The sequence below is a fragment of the Papio anubis genome, chromosome 14 (assembly GCF_008728515.1).
Source record: "Papio anubis isolate 15944 chromosome 14, Panubis1.0, whole genome shotgun sequence".
Taxonomy (NCBI): domain Eukaryota; kingdom Metazoa; phylum Chordata; class Mammalia; order Primates; family Cercopithecidae; genus Papio; species Papio anubis.
In genome coordinates, this window is record NC_044989.1 from 61,230,768 (window position 1) to 61,251,257 (window position 20,490).

General features: G+C 39.7%; 1 protein-coding gene across 4 annotated transcripts in view; it reads left to right on the forward strand.

Annotated features, from left to right (window-relative positions):
- Nucleotides 1–6,618: 6,618 nt before the first annotated feature.
- Nucleotides 6,619–20,490, forward strand: part of REL (REL proto-oncogene, NF-kB subunit) — a 42,266-nt gene continuing 28,394 nt past the window's right edge. For 2 of the 4 annotated variants that reach the window (XM_003908686.3, XM_021924848.1), the window contains exons 1-3: nt 6,619–6,968; nt 16,975–17,117; nt 20,044–20,192. In XM_003908686.3, coding sequence (XP_003908735.1) covers nt 6,959–6,968; nt 16,975–17,117; nt 20,044–20,192 — 302 coding nt within the window. In that variant the 5' untranslated portion in view covers nt 6,619–6,958. Of the gene's footprint in view, nt 6,969–16,342; nt 16,419–16,974; nt 17,118–20,043; nt 20,193–20,490 lie in introns of those variants that run through there. The other 2 variants (XM_021924847.2, XM_021924849.2) reach the window with 2 other exon arrangements.

The window sequence follows — 20,490 nt, forward strand, 5'->3', positions numbered from 1 at the left end:
AAGAAAAAATCTTTTGTAGAGATGGTGTCTCACTTTGTTGTCCAGGCTGGTCCTGAACTCCTGGCTCAAGTGATCCTCCCACCTTTGCATCCCAAAGTGCTAGGATTACAGGCATGAGCCACCATGTCTGGTCCCAATAATTTTTATAGTAAAACAGGAAAAAAACCTGCCAACATTTTTGAGTGCTTTCCCTGTGTCAGGCACTTTGTATTAGTGATCACAATTAGTCCTCACAAGAAGCCTGTGAGGTAGGTACCATATTACTACCCCTATTTTACAGATAAGCAAACAGGCACAGAGAGGCTAAGGGACTTGCCCAGAGTCTCACAGCTAACAATCTAGGATGAGTTAAGATTCAAATCCAGGCCTGTGTGTTTGCAAAGCCAGGGCCTTTAGCTGTGGAACAGAGAGAATTCAGCAGATGTTTTTCAGAGCCTCCGTTAAATATTACTGAGTATTATAAAACTAGAAAACATACAAAAATAGTTTCATAACCTCAGTCCAAGAAGAGTTCTCTAACATTACATGTAAAATACTATCAAAGAAAATATATCAGACTTAATTAAGTTAAAAACTTCTCCAAAATAACGAAAAGGCAAGCCACATACTAGGAGAGGATACTTGCAATGCATATATTTGATAACAACTCTGTGGCATTCATAGAGGTGCTCTGCTCAGATCTCCATTCTAGAGGGGATCTGCCTCAGCTTTCAAGCCAAGGCCACAAATTTCCTCGGAGCCACCTAGCCAATTATAAGCACAGAGGTAGTATAAGGACTCACTAGCTCTGTGCACAGTGTTTGTGTTAGAGCTCCCCACTGGATTTACTGAGACTTCCTCAAAGATGCACTCTCATCTCACTCTCTTTCTACCAAATTTACCTTCCTTTCCCATTTCTTTTCACCAGTGTCAGACCTGCATCTTAAGATTTTCCCTGCCTGTAACTTTTTTCTTTCCCCTTTATCTTTCATAGATGTTACTCCCGATAAATCTCTTGCATTGTTAATTTCATATTGGTACTTGCTTCCCAAAGAACCCACCTGATATACTCATATCCAGAATGCATAAAGAATGTCTACAAATCGATAAGAAAAAGATAGATAATCCGATTTTTTTTTTTTTTTTTGAGATGAGTCTCACTTTGTCGCCAGTTTGGAGTGCAATGGTGTGATCTCGGCTCACTGCAGCCTCCTCCTCCCAGGTTCAAGCGATTCTCCTGCCTCAGCCTCCTGAGCAGCTGGGATTACATGTGCGTGCCACCATGCCCGGCTAAATTTTGTAATTTTAGTAGAGACGGGGTTATACCATGTTGGTCAGGCTAGTCTCGAACTACCGACCTCGTGATCCGCCTGCCTCGGCCTCCCAAAGTGCCCAGCCCCAGTTTTTTTTTTAATGGACAAAAGACTGAAACAGGTACTCTGCAAAGGAAGATAGCCAAATGACTAATAAATTTGTACAAAGGTGTTCAGTATCTTGGCCAGGTGCAGTGGCTCACACCTGTAATTCCAGCACTTTGGAAGGCGAACGGGGGCAGATCACAAGGTCAGGAGTTGGAGACCAGCCTGGCCAATATGGTGAAACCCTGTCTCTTATAAAAAAAAAAAAAAATACAGACAGACGTGGTGGCTCACGCCTGTAAGCCCAGCACTTTGGGAGGCCAAGTCAGGCGGATCACCTGAGGACAGGAGTTCGAGACTAGTCTGACCAACACGGAGAAACCCTGTCTCTACTAAAAATACAAAAAAAAAAAAAAATTTAAAAAAACCCCCCAAAATACAAAAATTAGCCACGTGCGGTGGGCGTGCCTGTAGTCCCAGTTACTCAGGAAGTGGAGGCAGAAGAATCGCTTGAACCTGGGAGGCGGAGGTTCCAGTGAGCTGAGATTGCGCCACTGCACTCCAGCCTGGGAGACAAAGTGAGATTCTGTCTCCAAAAAAAAAAAAAAAAAAAAAAAAAAAAAAAAAGAGGGTTCAGCATCTCTAGTTATCAGGAAAATGTATATAAAAACCACAAGAAGGTATTGCTACACCTCCATCAGAATGGCTAAAATTAAAAGGACAATACCAAGTGTTGGTGAAACAAATTGAATTATCTTTGTTTGTTTGTTTAGACGGAGTTTCGCCCTTGTCTCCCAGGCTGGAATGCGATGGCACGATCTTGGCTCACTGCAACCTCTGCCTCCCGAGTTCAAGCGATTCTCCTGCCTCAGCCTCCCAAGTAGCTGGGATTACAGGCATGCGCCACTATGCAGGGCTAATTTTGTATTTTTAGTAGAGACAGGATTTCTCCATGTTGGTCAGGCTGGTCTTGAACTCCCGACCTAAGGTGACCCGCCCACCTTAGCCTCCCAAAGTACTGGGATTACAGGCGTGAGCCACCATGCCCAGCCTCTTAAGTTTTTTTTTTGTGGGAATATAATTTGGTACAACAACCTTGGAAAACTGGCAGTGTCTACTAAAACTAACATATATTTATCATATGATCCAGCAGTACTACTCCTGGGTGTAAACCAACGGAAATAAGTACTTATATCCACCAAAAGATGGACAACAATGTGGACACAACTCAAATATTTATCAACAGACTGGATGAATGAAATGTGCTATATTCATACAATGGATTTCTCCCCAATAATGAATGTACTACTGTCACACAGTATGGACATGATACATAAACATAATGTTAAGTGAGAAAGTCATACTTAAAGAGTATACACTGCATGACTCCATTTATATCAAGTTTAAAAAAACAGATACAACTAATTATTGTCAAGGAGGTCAGAATATCCGGTGCCTTCTGGGGGTGGATATTGACTAGAAGCAGCCCTGAGGCAGCCTTTTGAGTGGCTGAAAGCATTCTGTATCTTAATCCGGGTGGTGGGTTACAAAGACTCTCTCCTTGGTGACACTCTAACAAGGCTTCTCTGAGCCCTGTTCTCCATTAGGCTTCAGCCTTGGCCTGTAACTACTGCAGATTCTGAGCACACATTATTTTATCCATGCCCCACACTAAGAGACCCAAACAAATACTAGCATGTCCCTAGGATGATGACTTCAGTCACCTTTAGTTCCTGACTGGGAAAGCTCAAGACTGCCAAAATAATATATGTTTGTTCCAATTCTACGAGCCTATGGTGACCACAACGTTCGATTTTATTCTGAAACTGTTACAACTGTATCCATTCAGTTTAATGATGGGTGTCTTGTTCTTTCAACAAGGAAAAAAATCTCATATGGAGCAATTTCACTTCTGATCCCTCACTCTTACTTTTTCATATTCTGGGATCACAGACTCAGAACACATCCATTTGCTAATCAGATTTGTTTGTTTCCTGGAGAATTGTGACTTTTTGACTGCTGCATCATTAAAAAAATTTTTTTCATATATTTAAGGTAAGTTCTTTAGTATCAAGAGTTCTAAAGGTTCTCTGCCCTTTCAGATCAGTGCCTACTGTTTTATAACACATATTTGTAACATCCCCTTTAGTAGCTTGAAATGAAATTCATAATCTACTTTACATGAACATTTTCAAATAAATAAAAATAATATTCTAACAGCAATATTAATAAATAAAAAGAAAGCAATTTATAGGAAAATAATATCAACCTCAGTATGTAAATACTTGGGCATAACTACATTAAAAGACATAATATGGCCAGATGCAGTGGCTCATGCCTGTAATCCCAGCATTTTGGGAGGCTGAGGCAGGATTGCTTGAGCTCAGGAGTTCGAGACCAGCCTGGGCAATGTAGCAAGACCCCATCTCTTTAAAAAAAAAAAAAAGCTATAATGGGCCGGGTGTGGTGGCACATGCCTGTAGTCCCAGCTATTTGGGAGGCTGAGGTAGGAGGATAGCTTGAGCCTAGGAGATGGAGGCTTCAGTGAGCTGTGTTCATGCCAGTGCATTCCAGCCTTGGTGACAGAGCGAGACCCTGTCTCCAAAAAAAAAAAAAAAAAAAAGACACAATGAAGTTGGCAGATGTTTGTACTTGTACCTAGAATCAGTGTGAATGCAAGTGCTGCAAATGCAGCCTGATATTACTGTGTTGTATTTTTTTTCCCCCCCAAGACAGAGTCTAGGTCTGTCACCCAGGTTAGAGTACAATGGCACGATCTCGGCTCACTGCAACCACCGCCAGCCCGGTTCTAGCGATTCTCGTGCCTCAGCCTCCCGAGTAGCTGGCATTACAGGTGCACACCACCACACCCAGCTAATTTCTGTATTTTTAGTAGAGACAGGGTTTCACCATGTTGCCCAGGCTGGTCTTGAACTCCTGAATTCAGGTAATCCACCCACCTCCGCCTCCCAAAGTACTGGGATTACAGGTGTGAGCCACCACACCTGGCATACTGTGTTGTATTGATGAGCTGTCAGAGTTACAATTTTCCAACTTTTAAAACTTTTTAAATAAAACAGTCTGTCTTCAATTTATACAGTATTTGTATTCCTGGGAAATTCAGTGTATATTAAAACCATACAAAAATATTGCATATTTATATATGAAAGGGAGTTGTGTTCTAACCATATATTATTCAAACAGGCATTTCAACTACACAAATGTGAATGTTTGGTGAGACATTTGAAGGTCGTGAGGATGAGGGACAATTCTTGACTGCGCTCTTTCCTATCTCAAGGACCTGCTGCCTGCTGTTCCCCCAGCTGGAATGTTCTTTCCCTGAATCTCCCTGTGAATGGCATTTTTTTTTTTTTTTTTGAGACAGAGATTCACTGTATCACCCAGGCTGGAGTGCAACTGGCATGATCTCGGCTCACTGCAACCTCCGCCTCCCAGGTTCAAGCAATTCTCTGCCTCAGCCTCCCGAGTAGCTGGGGTTACAAGGAACCCGCCACCACGCCTGGCTAATTTTTGTATTTTTAGTAGAGATGGAGTTTCACTATCTTGGCCAGGCTGGTCTTGAACTCCCGACCTCGTGATCCACCTGCCTCAGCCTCCCAAAGTGCTGGGATTACAGTCGTGAGCCACCGCACCCGGCCAGCTCTTTCTTATACTGAGGACTCAGCTCAAATGTCACCTCCTCAGAACATTCCTCTCCCTCAGTCACTTTTCATTTTGAAATTCCTTCAGAGAATTGAAAATGTTTTCCATCTCTTTGAAAGGTATGTACATGTTTTAAAAAGCTATATAAGCCTCTTGCTAGTTTTGCATCCTCAGAAGGTCTTTCTTGGGGGCCTTGGAGCCATCTCTTGGAAAGTGAACATCAAGGATGGTGCTCCACGTCTCTGTCTCTAGGGGGGTTTAAGCCTTGGCTCTTGGCTCCAAGATACAACTTTCCATTATTTTCCTTTGGATAAAGACAATTAACAGGTATATAATGGATTGTATGTGCCTGACCATATGAAAGGATTAGGTTTCTTTTTTTTTTAGTCTTTGCACCCTCTTCAGTGGATTGCCTGTGATGTGCATCATGGTATGTTTTAGTACGTATCCAATAATAAAACTGTTTCATTCTTTTGTTGTACATTGTGCATTTCGTGGAAAGAATACTTTGGAGTTGGCGGGATATTTTTAATTATTTGCCCACCTGGGTCCCCCAGTTTTGGGCACTTGTATGGCAGGCTGATACTCCCCATTCCCTCTCCGTACTTATTTTAACTAGTAAGGGATGGGGCAAGGGTATGAAGCTTTGGAGTCAGACAACCCTGGCTTTTTTAAACTGTGCCTTTTCTTACCAGCATTTGGAAGTGCTGTATGTTGAAGTAACTTCTCTGAACCCCGAATACTTCATCTATACAATTAGGAATAATAAATACGTCATAGATTAGGTATAGACATTATCTGACGCATAGCAGGTACTATTCAAATGAAGGAAACGTAGTTATCCTAGGTCCTTTAATGCACTAAATGTTTGCTCCATTTTCCCCTTTCTCGGTATCTCTGTGAAATCTCAGGATACAGCGTCCACTAAACTTCAGCGCACTGCGTAATGAGACAACGACCTGGAAGTGCGGACCTTTTGAGTTTAAACGGGTTTCAGTAGGTAAAAGACGTAAAGTTCACAGTACCCTCGCAATTTAGATAGAAAGAGGAAAAAATCAGCCGGGTGGGGGGGTCCCCGTATGCAAATAGAGGAATTATAGAAGAAGACAGGCTCTGCCGCAGCCGCACTTCCCCCTCCGCGCTGGCGCGGGGGTGGAGATTTGCATGTGCGAAGTCGGGAAGAGGGGGAACCACCTCTCGAAAACCCCGGGCGTCGCCCTCCCCGGCCTGGAGGGTCGGCCCCGCTCGGCCGCCCGGCGCGCCCCTAAAAGCTCCCGGGCGGCCGGCCCTCTCTACGTCATCCGCACCCCCTCGCCCGCTCCTGAACTTTAAACCACACTCGGAAGAACAACCTGGAGGAGGGGGATTTCTCGGGAGCCGGCGGCCTTCTCACGCTGCGACCTCCCGGCTGCCGCCGTTCCCTGCGCTTCCGAAGCCCACCCCAAGCTCCCGCTCCCTCGACCCCCTCCCAAGCCCGCCGCCGCAGCAGCGCCGGGGGCGTACGCGCCGGGGCGGACAGTGAGCGTGAGCGGGGGCGGGCAGGGCGGGGCGCTGGGGGCGGTCGCGCGCGCGACGGCAGCTAGGACGCCCCGCCCCACGCCTCCGGCTTGAAGGCTGCGCTGGGCCTACGTCAGCCGCGGGAAATTCCCCTCCCGCCAGGCTGCCAGCCTCTCGGCCTGGCCGGCACTCGGCTCTCGCCCCGCTGCGCCCCCTGCCCCTGGCTCCCGCACGGTGGACGGGCGACGCTGGTGACCCGGAGCGCAAGAATTCAGGGGGTGGGAAGGTGTGAGCCGCAAACCCAGCGGAGGGCGGGAAGAAGGAGGAGGACCCTGGGGTGGTCGGGGGACTGGGGGCCCCGCCGGCAGAGGTCCCTCGGCCTCCTGACTGACTGACTGACCACGGCCGCCTCTGGCCAGGACGCCGGGAACTGCCTGCGGGAAGGTGCAGGGAACGGAGCCATGGCCTCCGGTGAGTGTTCTGGGGCGGGGACCTGGGCCGGGGAGAAGGAGCTTTTCTTGGGGTCCTGCCGCTGTGAGTTTAGGGAGCTCAGTTTTGGCTGGGGCGCGTTCTGTCTTTAAAATCTCATATGGTAAAATTGTCAGCTTTTTAAAAAGTTACCTGTTTCAGGGTTTGCGTGCAAAATCCAAGCCGCGGTCTGTAATTTGATTCTGTTGTCATAGCAGGAAACTTAGAAATTCCTAATGACTTGATTTTAGGTTTAGGGAAGTCATAAGCGAACTAAAGGAGGACGAGGAGTTCTCATGTTAAAAATGGATATGTATTGAAGTGGTGGTTTTACGTTTTAGAACAAGAATGAGGAACCTTCAAACCTCAGGCAAGCTCTCTCCCCCTTTTTAATTTCGTCAAATGCAAAGAGGTGATCCCCCTTGTACTGACAGTTGTACAAAATGCGGCACGGCTTTAAAAATCATTCGTGGTATTTTAACACGAATTTAAAAATCCGTGGTATTTTAAGTGTTAATGTTGCATCGACCAGGTGTAGGCCGGGCGCGGTGGCTCACGCCTGTAATCCCAGCACTTTGGGAGGCCGAGGCGGGCAGGTCATCTGAGGTCGGAAGTTCGAGACCAGCCTGGCGAACATTTTGAAACTCCGTTTCTACTGAAAATACAAAAATTAGTCTGGCGTGGTGGCGCGCGCCTGTAATCCCAGCTACTCGGAAGGCTGAGGCAGGAGAATCGCTCGAACCTGGGCGAGGTGGAGGTTGCAGTGAGCCAAGATCGCGCCCCTTCTCTCCAGCATGGGCGACAGAGACCCTGTCTCTATTAAAAAAAAAAAAAAATAGAGTGTGTAATTTTTACTGTGAGATAAAGCACATAGTTTCTAATCTGACGAATAGAGACGTTGAATCCCCCTTCCTTCCCGCTGGAAATAAGGGGAAAGAGGAGTTTTAGAATATCCGTGCTTTAAAATAATGGGTAGTAGTGAATACAACTTTATCACTTATTTGACTGTATATTTTCCCTTAATAAATGCTCGATCTCTCCCTTTGGGGGGAAATAAATTTATAAGAAACATTGCAGAGCAAGGAAGAGCCTTCTGTATACACAGACGTGGTTTCGGGGTGCCTGGAGCTCAAGACTGGGGGGACGGGAGAGCCGGGGTGGTGGGAGAAATTAAGTAGCCTGGGTTCGAGTTGGTCTTTTACCAGGATTTTGCCAAGGTGAGTGGGGGGCGCTTTCCAGACAGAAGAAGCAGCGTGAGCAAAGGCAGGGAGGGCTAAATGCATATGTTAAATGCTGTACCTAAGAGAGTGAAGAGGGGGCACCGTTTATGAACTTGACTCGCATCCCCAAACTGCCTGGTCCAGTGACCCTCAGAAGTTGGTTGATGTCTAGTGGAGATGAGGAAGTAGGAAGCTTAAAGAACCTTTTTAAAAGGTTGAGCAGAACAATGCCATAGCTACTGCTGTAGGCAGAAAAGGAAATTGGGGTGTTTCACATGACATTTGATTTCAGTTTGTCTGTGGTTGTGAGAATACTAAGTGAAGTTTAAAATATTTCAGCTTTCCCTTTTCCCACTTAAGTGACACCAGACTTTCAGATAATCCTGTAAATTTGTGAATTCAAAGCATGTGTAGATTAGAAGTGCTAAGATGACTTCAAATGTTTTGTTAATTTATTGGTTATCAGAAAGATTTTGTTTGGAAGTAATGAAGAATGCCTAGCATTGTAAGTTAAGTTCAGCCTCTTGGCGATTTAATCAAACTTTATTGATGTATTGCATAAATGTAATACTTATAATTTTTTCAAATGAGAGAGGAAACAACCATTTCTGTATAGAGTATTGTTAAGACCCACAGGATTTTAAAATGTAATACAATTTAAATTTGTTCATTGACACTGTATTTTGTGCTGTTGTGAGGAGGAAGGATTCCCTAAAAGTAAGGAGGAAATGTTTAAAGAAATAGAAAATTTTGAAGATTTAGAAGTTGAAGGGTGATTAACTATTTGTTTTTTTGGTCTTTTCTCAAGAGTTGCATTAAAATGGCACTATTTAAAATGTAACAAGTTATTTAAATTGTAATTCAGTTGTTAGAAAACTGCCAAGCCTGGAATTAAAAAAAAAAAAAAAAAAAAGAAAATGTTTAAAGGAATCTGTGTACTTTCCCTTAATCTGTTATAAAGACCTTAGAGATAGAAAAAGATTCAGTAATGAAATTCTAAATTCCTATTCTGTTTTGAAACAGCAATTTAACCAGAAAAGTGACACAAAAAAAAAAAAAAAGAAAAAGAAATTGCTTAGTTTTTCATTGTCTAGTTTAGATTCTCTTTGTAGTAAGGTAGTATTAAAACCTCAAAAAGTACTTTTATTCATTACAAAGCATTTAAGAGCATTTCTTCATTTCTCACCAGGTGTCATATGTAAATAGGTATAAGTGTTGATTATGTGATAGCTATGATGTAAAAGTAACATAAATCATAATCTTACAAGCAAAATTTTGTGATTTAGAATGTAGTTTAAAATCATGTATATAATATGATTCTAAATTTTGTTTAGATAAGTTAGCACGTTAATTAGGATTTCACAGCTTGTATTAAGCTGCTTTTCGTTGCTTTTTTAAAAAAAATTACACCTTGATTACAGTCTTTTGACATAATAATAGACATAGTGAAGGAAAATGTTCCCAAACCCAACTAAGGTATGCATAGTAGGCAGTCGTTGCTTTTGTATATTTATTCTATTTTATTTAATGTAAGTAAAATTAGATATTTTATGTCTGAATTTAAACCTTATTGTTCCAGTAAAAAGAGCAAAATGTCTTTGTGTGGCATGTAGCTCTGTTAACTAATAATTAGTGCTGTCTTTGGTAAAATGTTTTAAAATTTAGATAATTTATTTTTATTCACATTTTTCGTTAGTATGGTTCTTCTATGTCACACAATAGGAAGTACTGGAATGAATTGTTTTTGTAAACCTCACTTCTTACCAACTATTTGTAGTGTGAATTTCAAGAGAACTGTTATTTGTCTCGATTAAAGGGGGGAAATGGAAGTAAGTAAAGATGCAACTTAATCTTTAATAACAGGGCTGGAAGTTAGGAATGGATAGCTACAGCTAATGACTTCTTTTTTTAAGTAAAAGGCCACACATGAGCATGAATGTTTCAGAAATGCAACACTTGAAAAAATAGAAATAACAGTGGTGTTAAATAATTAAGGTGACATGTGATAGGCATAGATAAAGGGAATGAGTTAATGTAATGACTAGGGAGGAGCCAGACAATGAATCATAATTAGGAACATCTAGGTTATGCATTTTAAGGGACTCAGAGTTTCCTTTTGTTCCAACTTTCTCTCATCTGGGTTCTCTGAAAATGGTTTTGTTTGTAGGCACATGACCCAAATATTGCATGGGATAAAATTGTTTTTCTGAAATTCCTATTTATCTGGGCCTCCTCTATTTTTATTTTTAAAATAGAGGTGATTTGGTCTTGCCATTTGTTTTTAACTTTAATACCTGTGTAATCTAGGACAGAATTTAAAATTTCTTTATTTTACCCTGGCACGTGCAAGAGTTTTTTCAAGACTTACCTTTTTACCCCCCATGGTAACAGAATCCCTATTGCCAAAATCTTTTACAGTTTTTACCTTGTGGTGCATGAATCAGTTGAATACTCATCTGAAAATTTCCTTTCTTTGATTCTGAAGGCCCAGTTGAAAGTCAGCTGATGTATTGGAGTAATGAAGTCAGCCTCATATATTGGAGTAGCCTTTGGCTGATGAGAGACCTGGTTTGAGGAAAAAAATAGTAGATCTTATTTTCTTTTTCTCCAAACTGAGTAGAGGTGATATTTGGAAAAAGGTACATTGTTAGCTCCATTGGCTCCTTTAGGTCTTAGGCAAAGTCTGTCACCCAGGACCTTTATGAGAGACATGCAGTCTAGTCAGCTATTCTCAACTATGGTGTTGACACACTGGTGTGACAATCATTTGTGTGATGTGTTGCAAGAGTTAAAATATTTGTGTTGTAAATTATTTACTTTTTAAATAAATGAGAGCATTTGAAGGCTATCGCTGTATTGTCATTTTTCTTGCTTGCATTTGAATAAGGTTCTTTTTTGAGTGGGAGAGAAAAACAAGTTACGAGTAGCCAGAATTGCTTTGCGCAGATTACTTCTCTCAATATGTGCATTGTTGCTTTCACTTCATGTTTTAAGGCAATTATTCTTAATCAGGAGTGTGTTAGAATTTCTTGGAAGGCTTTTTCAGAAACATGTATCTGGGCTTTAAAAACTTTGAAGATTTATTTTTCTTTTAAACATCTCAAGTGGGGTAAGGACATTCATGTTTTTAAAAAACTGCCTAAGTGATTCTGATGTTCATCCCCAGTATGAACTCTGTTCTAGGGATTTCTTTGGATCTAAATACTCATTTGGCTATACCAGGATGCATTATCTTCTTAAATTAAGTTGCATTTATTTTAGATTGCAGGTTTTGTGCTGTATCAGTTATTACCTCCAGTTGCTTTTATGCTTGTTTTTTAAATTTGGCAGTGCCATATTAGCGTACCATTCATAATTCATTTTTCTTATAACCATATAATTTTCAACTTTAGTTTTATCATCTGTAAGTTGGGATAATAATTTCTATTGTTTTTCAAATGGAGATTAAAGTTAAGAGGATCAAATGAGAAATGTATATAAAGGGGTCTTTCAAAAGTGTTGTAATTACAATAATTAACTTTTTGTTCTATATACTTGATGCTGGTTGCTCATTCTAGCAATAAGATGTTAGTTAATGTGTCTATTTCTGATAATTTATGATCCATTTAAACATTTATTTCAATGTAATTTTTTATCTTAAAAACTCATACTTTATTAAATAGGCACTATGTTTTAAAATAGCACTCTTTCTTGCCTAAGTGCAAATGAAAACATAAATATATCTTACAAACATTTTAACTGTATTTCAGATATTATTCTGATGTATATTAGCCTTTTAAAATACTCTTCAGAATATAGGGGTCAGTCCCAACTTTGCATAGTATTGCTTAAAGAAAAATACAGTAATCAACTTGTTTAGAGCCAACTTTGGAGACGTTTTTGTGCTTTTCAAAACTGTGGTGATTTGAGGTTATCTTAATTAAGAGTACTTATTTTCCCTACAATTTCCTGATTTATATTTTACCCTCTTCCACTCCATAGATGACTACTTTTCAGCACATTTTATATTCAGGAAGAATGGCACTGCTCAAAGCACAGTACTGAGGAAGGAAATAACTGGTGCATTGTACTGATGCAGTATATAAATGGTTTATAGCTGGGAAGTTTTTTAAAAATCATAAACACAGATAAATCGAAATATGAATGAGTAGAGGAAATGCTGAGGTGTAGCAATCCTGGTACCTACAAAGCACTATTTTTTTTTCCCTTGGTAGTGGAATCTAATTAAAAAATCTGACTAATCACGTACATGATTATTTAACGTTTGAGTAACTTGTATAAACAAAATACCTTAAGATATTTTAGTCATTCATTCAATAGGTGTTTAATGAATATCTGTATACAAGGCACTGATGAGTAAAACACAATTTCTGCCTTCAAGTAGCTTGAAGAAATAAAACAAGTAGCTTTATCTCAAGAAGAAATAAGATGGTAAGTTTAATTTTAATTAAATAAGATGGTAAGTTTAATAAGATGGTAAGATGTAATTTTCTCTAAATTACAGTTATTTGGAATAATTACTATAAACAGAATACTATGGTAGTTTAAAGGAGGGGAGATTATTTCCAGCTGGGGGAATGTAGAGCATTACAATATACTCTGTTACTTGGTTGTAATACTCTACATTCCCCCAGCTTGTTAATTTTTACCAATTAAGAGCTTCTGCAATAAGAAAAATAAATTCCAAGGATTTTAAATACTCAATATTATATGATAACCGATATTTATGTAATTTTTACTATTTAAAAATATTTAATCGTTTCAACAACTACTTTTCTGTTCTTTTAATAGACATTTTAATAAACAATCTAAAGAAGTGTCTTGTAACCAATGAAGTTTTGTTTTGTTTTTGTTTTTGGTTTTGGTTTTTTTGAGATGGAGTCTCGCTCTGTCACCCAGGCTAGAGTACAATAGTGCAATCTTGGCTCACTGCAGCCTCTGCCTCTTGGATTCAAGCAATTCTACTGCCTCAGTCTCCTAAGTAGCTGGGATTACATGTGCCTGCCACCACATCCAGCTAATTTTTTGTATTTTTAGTAGAGATGGTGTTTCACCACGTTGACCAGGCTGGTCTGGAACTCCCAACCTCAAGTGATCCACCCACCTTGGCCTCCCAAAGTGCTGGGTTTACAGGTATGAGCCACCATGCCCAGCCTCAGTGAAATACTTGAATGCTCACTATGAACCTAGAATTTTAATTCATACTCTCCCCTCCCAAAGTTAAACACTTATTAACGATGTCATTTTATTTTATTTTATTATTTTTTTTTGTTGTTGAGACGGAGTCTCGCTCTGTTGCCCAGGCTGGAGTGCAGTGGCCGGATCTCAGCTCACTGCAAGCTCCACCTCCCGGGTTTACGCCATTCTCCTGCCTCAGCCTCCCAAGTAGCTGGGACTACAGGCGCCCACCACCTCGCCCGGCTAGTTTTTTGTATTTTTTTTAGTAGAGACGGGGTTTCACTGTGTTAGCCAGGATGGTCTCGATCTTCTGACCTCGTGATCCGCCCGTCTCGGCCTCCCAAAGTGCTGGGATTACAGGCTTGAGCCACCGCGCCCGGCCAACGATGTCATTTTATATCAGTTTCCCACCAAGACACCTTTAAATAAGTAGTGGGCGGGGATTTATTTGGCTTTTACTTCAGCCACATAAATTATTTAAAATGTCACTTAAAAAATAATGTTGATTTTAACAGTTTTTAAGAGGAAAATATACTCTTTCTTAAATACTCCTACAAGGATGTATAAGGGTATGAAATATTTGAAATTGCGGCCAGGCGCAGTGGCTCACATCTGTAATCCCAGCACTTTGGGAGGCCGAAGTGGGCGGATTACGAGGTCAGGAGATCGAGACCACGGTGAAACCCCGTCTCTACTAAAAATACAAAAAACTAGCCAGGTATAGCCGGCGTGGTGGTGGGCGCCTGTAGTCCCAGCTACTCGGGAGGCTGAGGCAGGAGAATGGCGTGAACACGGGAGGCGGAGCTTGCAGTGAGGCGATATCAGGCCACTGCACTCCAGCCTGGATGACAGAGCGAGACTAAGTCTCAAAAAAAAAAAAAAAAAAAAAAATTGAAATTGCAGTATGAATTTGAAATATTTGAAATATGCAAGGATAAAATTGTGAAATACTCATCTGCATATCTTATGTTTTTGAGTAAAACTGAAATAAGGATTATGTATGGGTTAAAGTCAGTTTTCTCTGGCTCTTCATCTTTTGAATAAACAAATAGGTAGTAGATTCAAGCACAGGGAGTTTGCACCATACAGAATAAAATTGAAAGTAATGGTAATACTTTATTCAGTAACCCAAAGTAGAAGCCATGGAACCATCAATGATTCTTTAATTTCTGAGCCATCAGTGATTTTTTTAATTTCTCTTAACCCTAATGTTCAGGCACCAGGTGCTGTCAATTTTATCTTTTAAATAATCTTTCATTCCTTTTATCACTGCCATATATCAGACATACTGTCATCATTGCCCACATTATTATAGTGGTCTCTAAACTGATCACGTTGCTTTCTTTTTTCTGTCTGCTGTGACTAAAAATTTTTTTTTTTTTTTTTTTTTGAGACAGAGTCTCGCTCTGTTGCCCAGGCTGGAGTGCAGTGGCCGATCTCGGCTGACTGCAACCTCTGCCTCCCGGGTTCATGCCATTCTCCTGCCTCAGCCTCCTGAGTAGCTGGGACTACAGGCATCCACCACCACGCCCGGCTAATTTTTTTTATATGTTTAGTAGAGACGGGTTTCACCGTGTTAGCCAGGATGGTCTCGATCTCCTGACCTCGTGATCTACCCGCCTCGGCCTCCCAAAGTGCTGGGATTACAGGCGTGAGCCACTATGCCCCGCTTAAAATTTTTACTCTAAAACGTAAATATGATCATGTGATTTGCCTGCATCAAATTATTCATTGATTTCATCACACATAAAATGAAATCCACATTGCCAAGTGTGCTCTGACTTTTAGTTCTCTAAGAGAGGAAGTGTATTCCACTTACAAACATTGGTGATTCTTAAATAAACCGTCCTCTGTGGACACATTGTTCCCCTTTGCCTAGAATACCTAACTTTTTCCTCTTTATTTCCCCCACTCTTTTGCTTCATTAACCGCTCTTTTTCCACTGACACAGTTGGGCATTCCTGACTCTTCCGCTCTTATTTCCACAAAATTTTGTTAGTGCTTTCCTTCCTTCTGTAGTCTAATAATATGTGTTGTTTGCCTTGCTCTTCTGTAAGGTCCTTTAGAGTGACAGTTGTGATGCCACCATGGTATCACTAAATCATTGTTATAAAGAAAGCATCTGAAATAATAGACACTATTTATTGAACATATATGTATATATGACACTTGGTAAGAATTTAGCACGTATAATCTGTAATCTTCACAACAACCCAATGAGGTAGGTGCTATTATGATTATTCCTATTTTACAGAGGCGGAAACTAAGAGATTTTAATTTTAATAACTTTTCCGTGGTCTTACTGTTAGGAAGTAGCTGGGGTAGGATTCCAGAGGCCTCTTCTTCATACTGTTCTGATAAGGCCCACTGTGTTACCATTTCTCAGGATTGCTTGCATTCTAACAGGAGAAGCCTTAGTCGGCACTAAACTGATTAAGGGACCCTTTTTTTTTTTTTTAATGGAAAACATCTTCACACCCCTATTAACTCCCCTACTTGCAAGTACAGTTGAGTGTCTATTTACCTTTTCCCCCACAATTTGGATAATAAAAAATAGTAAAGTTACATATATTTTAAATAAGTTTATTGACATATTGACATATAATTTATGTACAACAAACTGCACTTTTAAAGTATGCAATTTGATGATTTTTGACATACCTATACAACCTTGGAATCATCACAAGATAATTAACATGTCCATTGTCCCCCCTGCCTTTCCTATCCACCATATATTCTTGTTCTTAGGCAACCAGTGATCTGCTATTGTTCGTTGTAGGTTACTTTACATATCCTAGAGTTTCATATAAATGGAATCATGCAGTATGTGCTCTTCTGGTCTAACTTCTTTCACTCAGCATAATGATTTTGAGAGTCATCATGTTATTATATGTATCAGCAATTTATTCTGCAGATGTTTATTTTGAATTTTAGTTATTATAGAAAGTAAATAATTTTTTTTCTCTGTTGTATCTTTAGAAAAGGTTTACATGGGACTGATGACACATTCTTTGAGCCTAAAGTCCCTCCTGGGGCTTGTTTTGATATACTATGTGTAAGTCCTTTAACATTTGAATGGAGATAGAAAAAACTTACATATGCTTCTGCAGGGATTTAAATGCATTTTCATTTTCAGTGAATGGTCTTTTCATTCAGTATTATGAATATGATGTAAAATCAAGCAGTTAAATACATTTAACTCACTTTAGGAGTGTAATATTTTACTTCTGAGTACTATCTTCTTTACCCTTCTTGGGGAATCTTGGGGGAAACCCTTCTGCTAGGTCTCACGTGGGAGGTGGATATCTCTGAAGTGGTTATCTCAGAAGTTCATATTGATGTTAGCTATAGATATTAAGCTATAAAGTGCTAACCAATCAATATGGTTTGAATGACTTGTTTTGACACTACATAGGGACTCAATCTGAATGGGAAAAAAAGGTGCCTCTCCCAGCCAATCTCCAAGATAACATTTCAACCTTGTTATTTAATGTTAGGAGGAAAAAAAATCTTTATTTTAGTCTGCTGTTATGAAAAAACAGACGTGTTAAAATCCATTATTAATTGCTATATTAATCTCACTGACCTCCTCCTTTTAAAAAACTTTTCAGGTGCGTATAACCCGTATATAGAGATAATTGAACAACCCAGGCAGAGGGGAATGCGTTTTAGATACAAATGTGAAGGGCGATCAGCGGGCAGCATTCCAGGGGAGCACAGCACAGACAACAACCGAACATACCCTTCTATTCAGGTAATAGACCCTTCTTCTATGTCTATCTCGCTATTAGTTGCTTCATATATTAGCTATAGCAATTATTTTAAAGGGACAGTTTCTTAACAATCATCTCCACAGTTTTGTCTTTTTCTTTTTGCCTTTTTTTTTTTTCTAAATGGATCTGTTAAAAAGACATCTATTAGAGAGATGTCTAAGGACATCTCTTAAATATAATATGGAGTCTTACCCACTGCAGATAGTTATATGGTGCTGTGTATTAACCTAAGTAGAGCGACTCATAATGTTTAGTCGCTCTACTTAGGTTAATACACAGCACCATATAGCTATCTGCAGTGGGGGTAGTTGGCAGCTTTTGGATCATGTTCTTTTTCATGAAACACAAAGATAATAAGGAAAACCCATTCTCTACAGAGGTGAGTGATACTATTCTGTAGATTAAACATAGGTTTGATAACTCAATCATAATTCTTCTTGGCTAGTCTTAGGGCTAGAACATTTTTTTGTCCTTTTTCTTACCTTTGTTGCTTGTCTCTGATTCTCTGGGTCATTGACTGATTTGAAATACCACTTTATAAATGTAGTTTTCTCACATTAGCATAAATTTTTAAAAGCTTTTGACTAAAAATGACTTTGGTAAACATACTAATAGTTATAAGATGTACTAAATTTATTTATTTATTTTTGAGATGGAGTTTTGTGTTTGTTGCCCAGGCTGGAGTGCAATGTCACAATCTTGGCTCACTGCAACCTCCACCTCCTGGGTTCAAGTGATTCTCCTGCCTCAGCCTACCGAGTAGCTGGGATTACAGGTGCCCACCACCACGCCCAGCTGATTTTTGTATTTTTTAGTAGAGGCAAGGTTTCACCATGTTGGCCAGGCTGATCTCAAACTCCTGACCTCAGGTGATCCACCCGTCTCGGCCTCCCAAAGCGTTGGGATTACAGGCATGAGCCACCGCGCCCGGCCAAGATGTACTAAATTTATTTACTTATTATATATTTATTTATTTATTTTTTGAGACGGAGTCTCACTCTTTTGCCTAGGCTGTAGTGCAGTGTCACAATCTCTGCTCACTGCAAGCTCCACCTCCCGGGTTCACGCCATTCTCCTGCCTCAGCCTCCCGAGTAGCTGGGACTACAGGTGCTCACCACCACTGGTGCCTGGCTAATTTTTTTGCATTTTTAGTATAAATGGGGTTTCACCATGTTAGCCAGGATAGGATGGTCTTGATCTCCTGACCTTGTGATCCACCCACCTCAGCCTCCCAAAGTGCTGGGATTACAGGTGTGAGCCACCATGCCCGGCCTATTTTTTATTTTTTTGAGACAGAGTTTCACTCTGTCGCCCAGGCTGGAGGGCAATGGCATGATCTTGGCTCACTGCAACCTCCGCCTCCCGGGTTCAAGTGATTCTCCTGTCTCAGCCTTCTGAGTAGCTGGGACTACAGGCGTGTGCCACCACACCCAGCTGATTTTTGTATTTTTAGTAGAGACGGGGTTTCACCGTGTTAGCCAGGATGGTCTCAATCTCCTGACCTTATGATCCGCTCGCCTCGGTCTCCCAAAGTGCTGGGATTACAGGCGTGAGCCACTGCACCCAGCCCAATGTACTAAATTTATATTTTCTATTTGTAAACTGTTTTTCATTTGAGTTTCAGTGAAGGGTTTATCCTTTAAATGCCAATTAAAAACTTGAATGGTAAAGTAGATTTTGAAAAGTGTTACTTTTTTTTTTATTTGAAAAGTGTTACTTTTATCAACAGATCTTAATTCATTGTTTTATAACTAGATTATTTACAAAGTCTATTCTGTTGATGAACTTAAAGGGAATTGCTAAGTTATAGAATAAATCAGTGGCAAAATTATATATTGAATTCCAGATTTCTATTTTTATCATATTTTTGGCAGTAGTATAGATTTGGGTTATCTAAGTCTTTTAAATGTTAAAATGGGTGAGATACTAATAAAAAGGAACTAAGGAAATACTCTGGCCAGTTTTTTGAGTCATTTTTAAAGTTTTCTTCATAATTCGTCTTATCCTATGCATCTCTAAAATATTTCTAAGATCTGTATTTTTACTATTCCAGTAGGTCCTAAACACTTTACAGCTTGAGTTGTGTATTTGCCTACTTACAGTCTTGAGCAATTACCTTTACTTTCATACAGAAAGAAATGTAATACTTCCTGGTTACTTTCAAATTCTAATTCAAAATTATGGATTTTAGTTTCCTCTACCTCGTAAGCTAGCCATTCTTACTTTACCTTGCTCCTTTGTGGTATGCTGGTTTTTATATTCCCCGCTTTGTTCTTGCAAATTTACTAGCTTTCAAACTAAGCATTATTTCCTGTCCTCATTCCTCTTCCATGTTAAACTCTCCTTTTTACTCTGTGTTCTAAGATGTACTTTCTATGTGAAATTTGATGTTGTTAAACTCAATTTGATTTATTGCCTATTCTAGAGTGCACTTGGGGTATGCTTACTGAAAAAATATTTTTGTGAAGTGAAATGTCACATATTAAGTAAAATGATCATATTTATGTGCTATCCTTTCCAATATGGCTTAAATATATATTCAAGGAATGTTTATGGTATGACAGTACATTTAAGAGCTGGGCATTTAGTGACCTAACATCTGTTTTCTCATGTTCTATGATAAAATTTGGGTAGAGTTTTACTTGTTTTAAAAGGAGAATTAAGCAGAGTCAAATGATATGACCAAATGAAATTAGGGCAGAAAATATGTCAAGAAGCTGAGAGGTAAGTTCTTCTATACTGGTATTCTCTGGAAAGTTTCATCTAAAGTGCAGTTGTTTGTCAGTTGGACTTTATTTATTTAGTGCCAATTACATTATAATTAATGTAAATTGAACTCTCATTTAGTAGATCAGTTTCTAATGCGATCTATTTGGATCATATATTTAATTTCCCCCTTTTTTCAGATTATGAACTATTATGGAAAAGGAAAAGTGAGAATTACATTAGTAACAAAGAATGACCCATATAAACCTCATCCTCATGATTTAGTTGGAAAAGACTGCAGAGACGGCTACTATGAAGCAGAATTTGGACAAGAACGCAGACCTTTGTTGTAAGTACTCAGTTACAGACATCTTCAGAAATAAGATAAGACATAGGACATTCTGTTTCTTCTCCATGACAGTCTGTTACTTTTTAGCAGAATAATTTTCTCATTCTACTTCTATTTACTATATTTTACACTTATATTTTTACTATTTGCATTAGAACTACCCTTTCATTCTTCATTAGTAGACACATCTTATGACGGTTAGCAGGCAGACATTTTTATTGTTATTAAAAGTAAACGTAAACTTATTGTATACTGTGATTTCCTTTCTTGGGGTGGACAGTTTTTGAAATAATTTTTC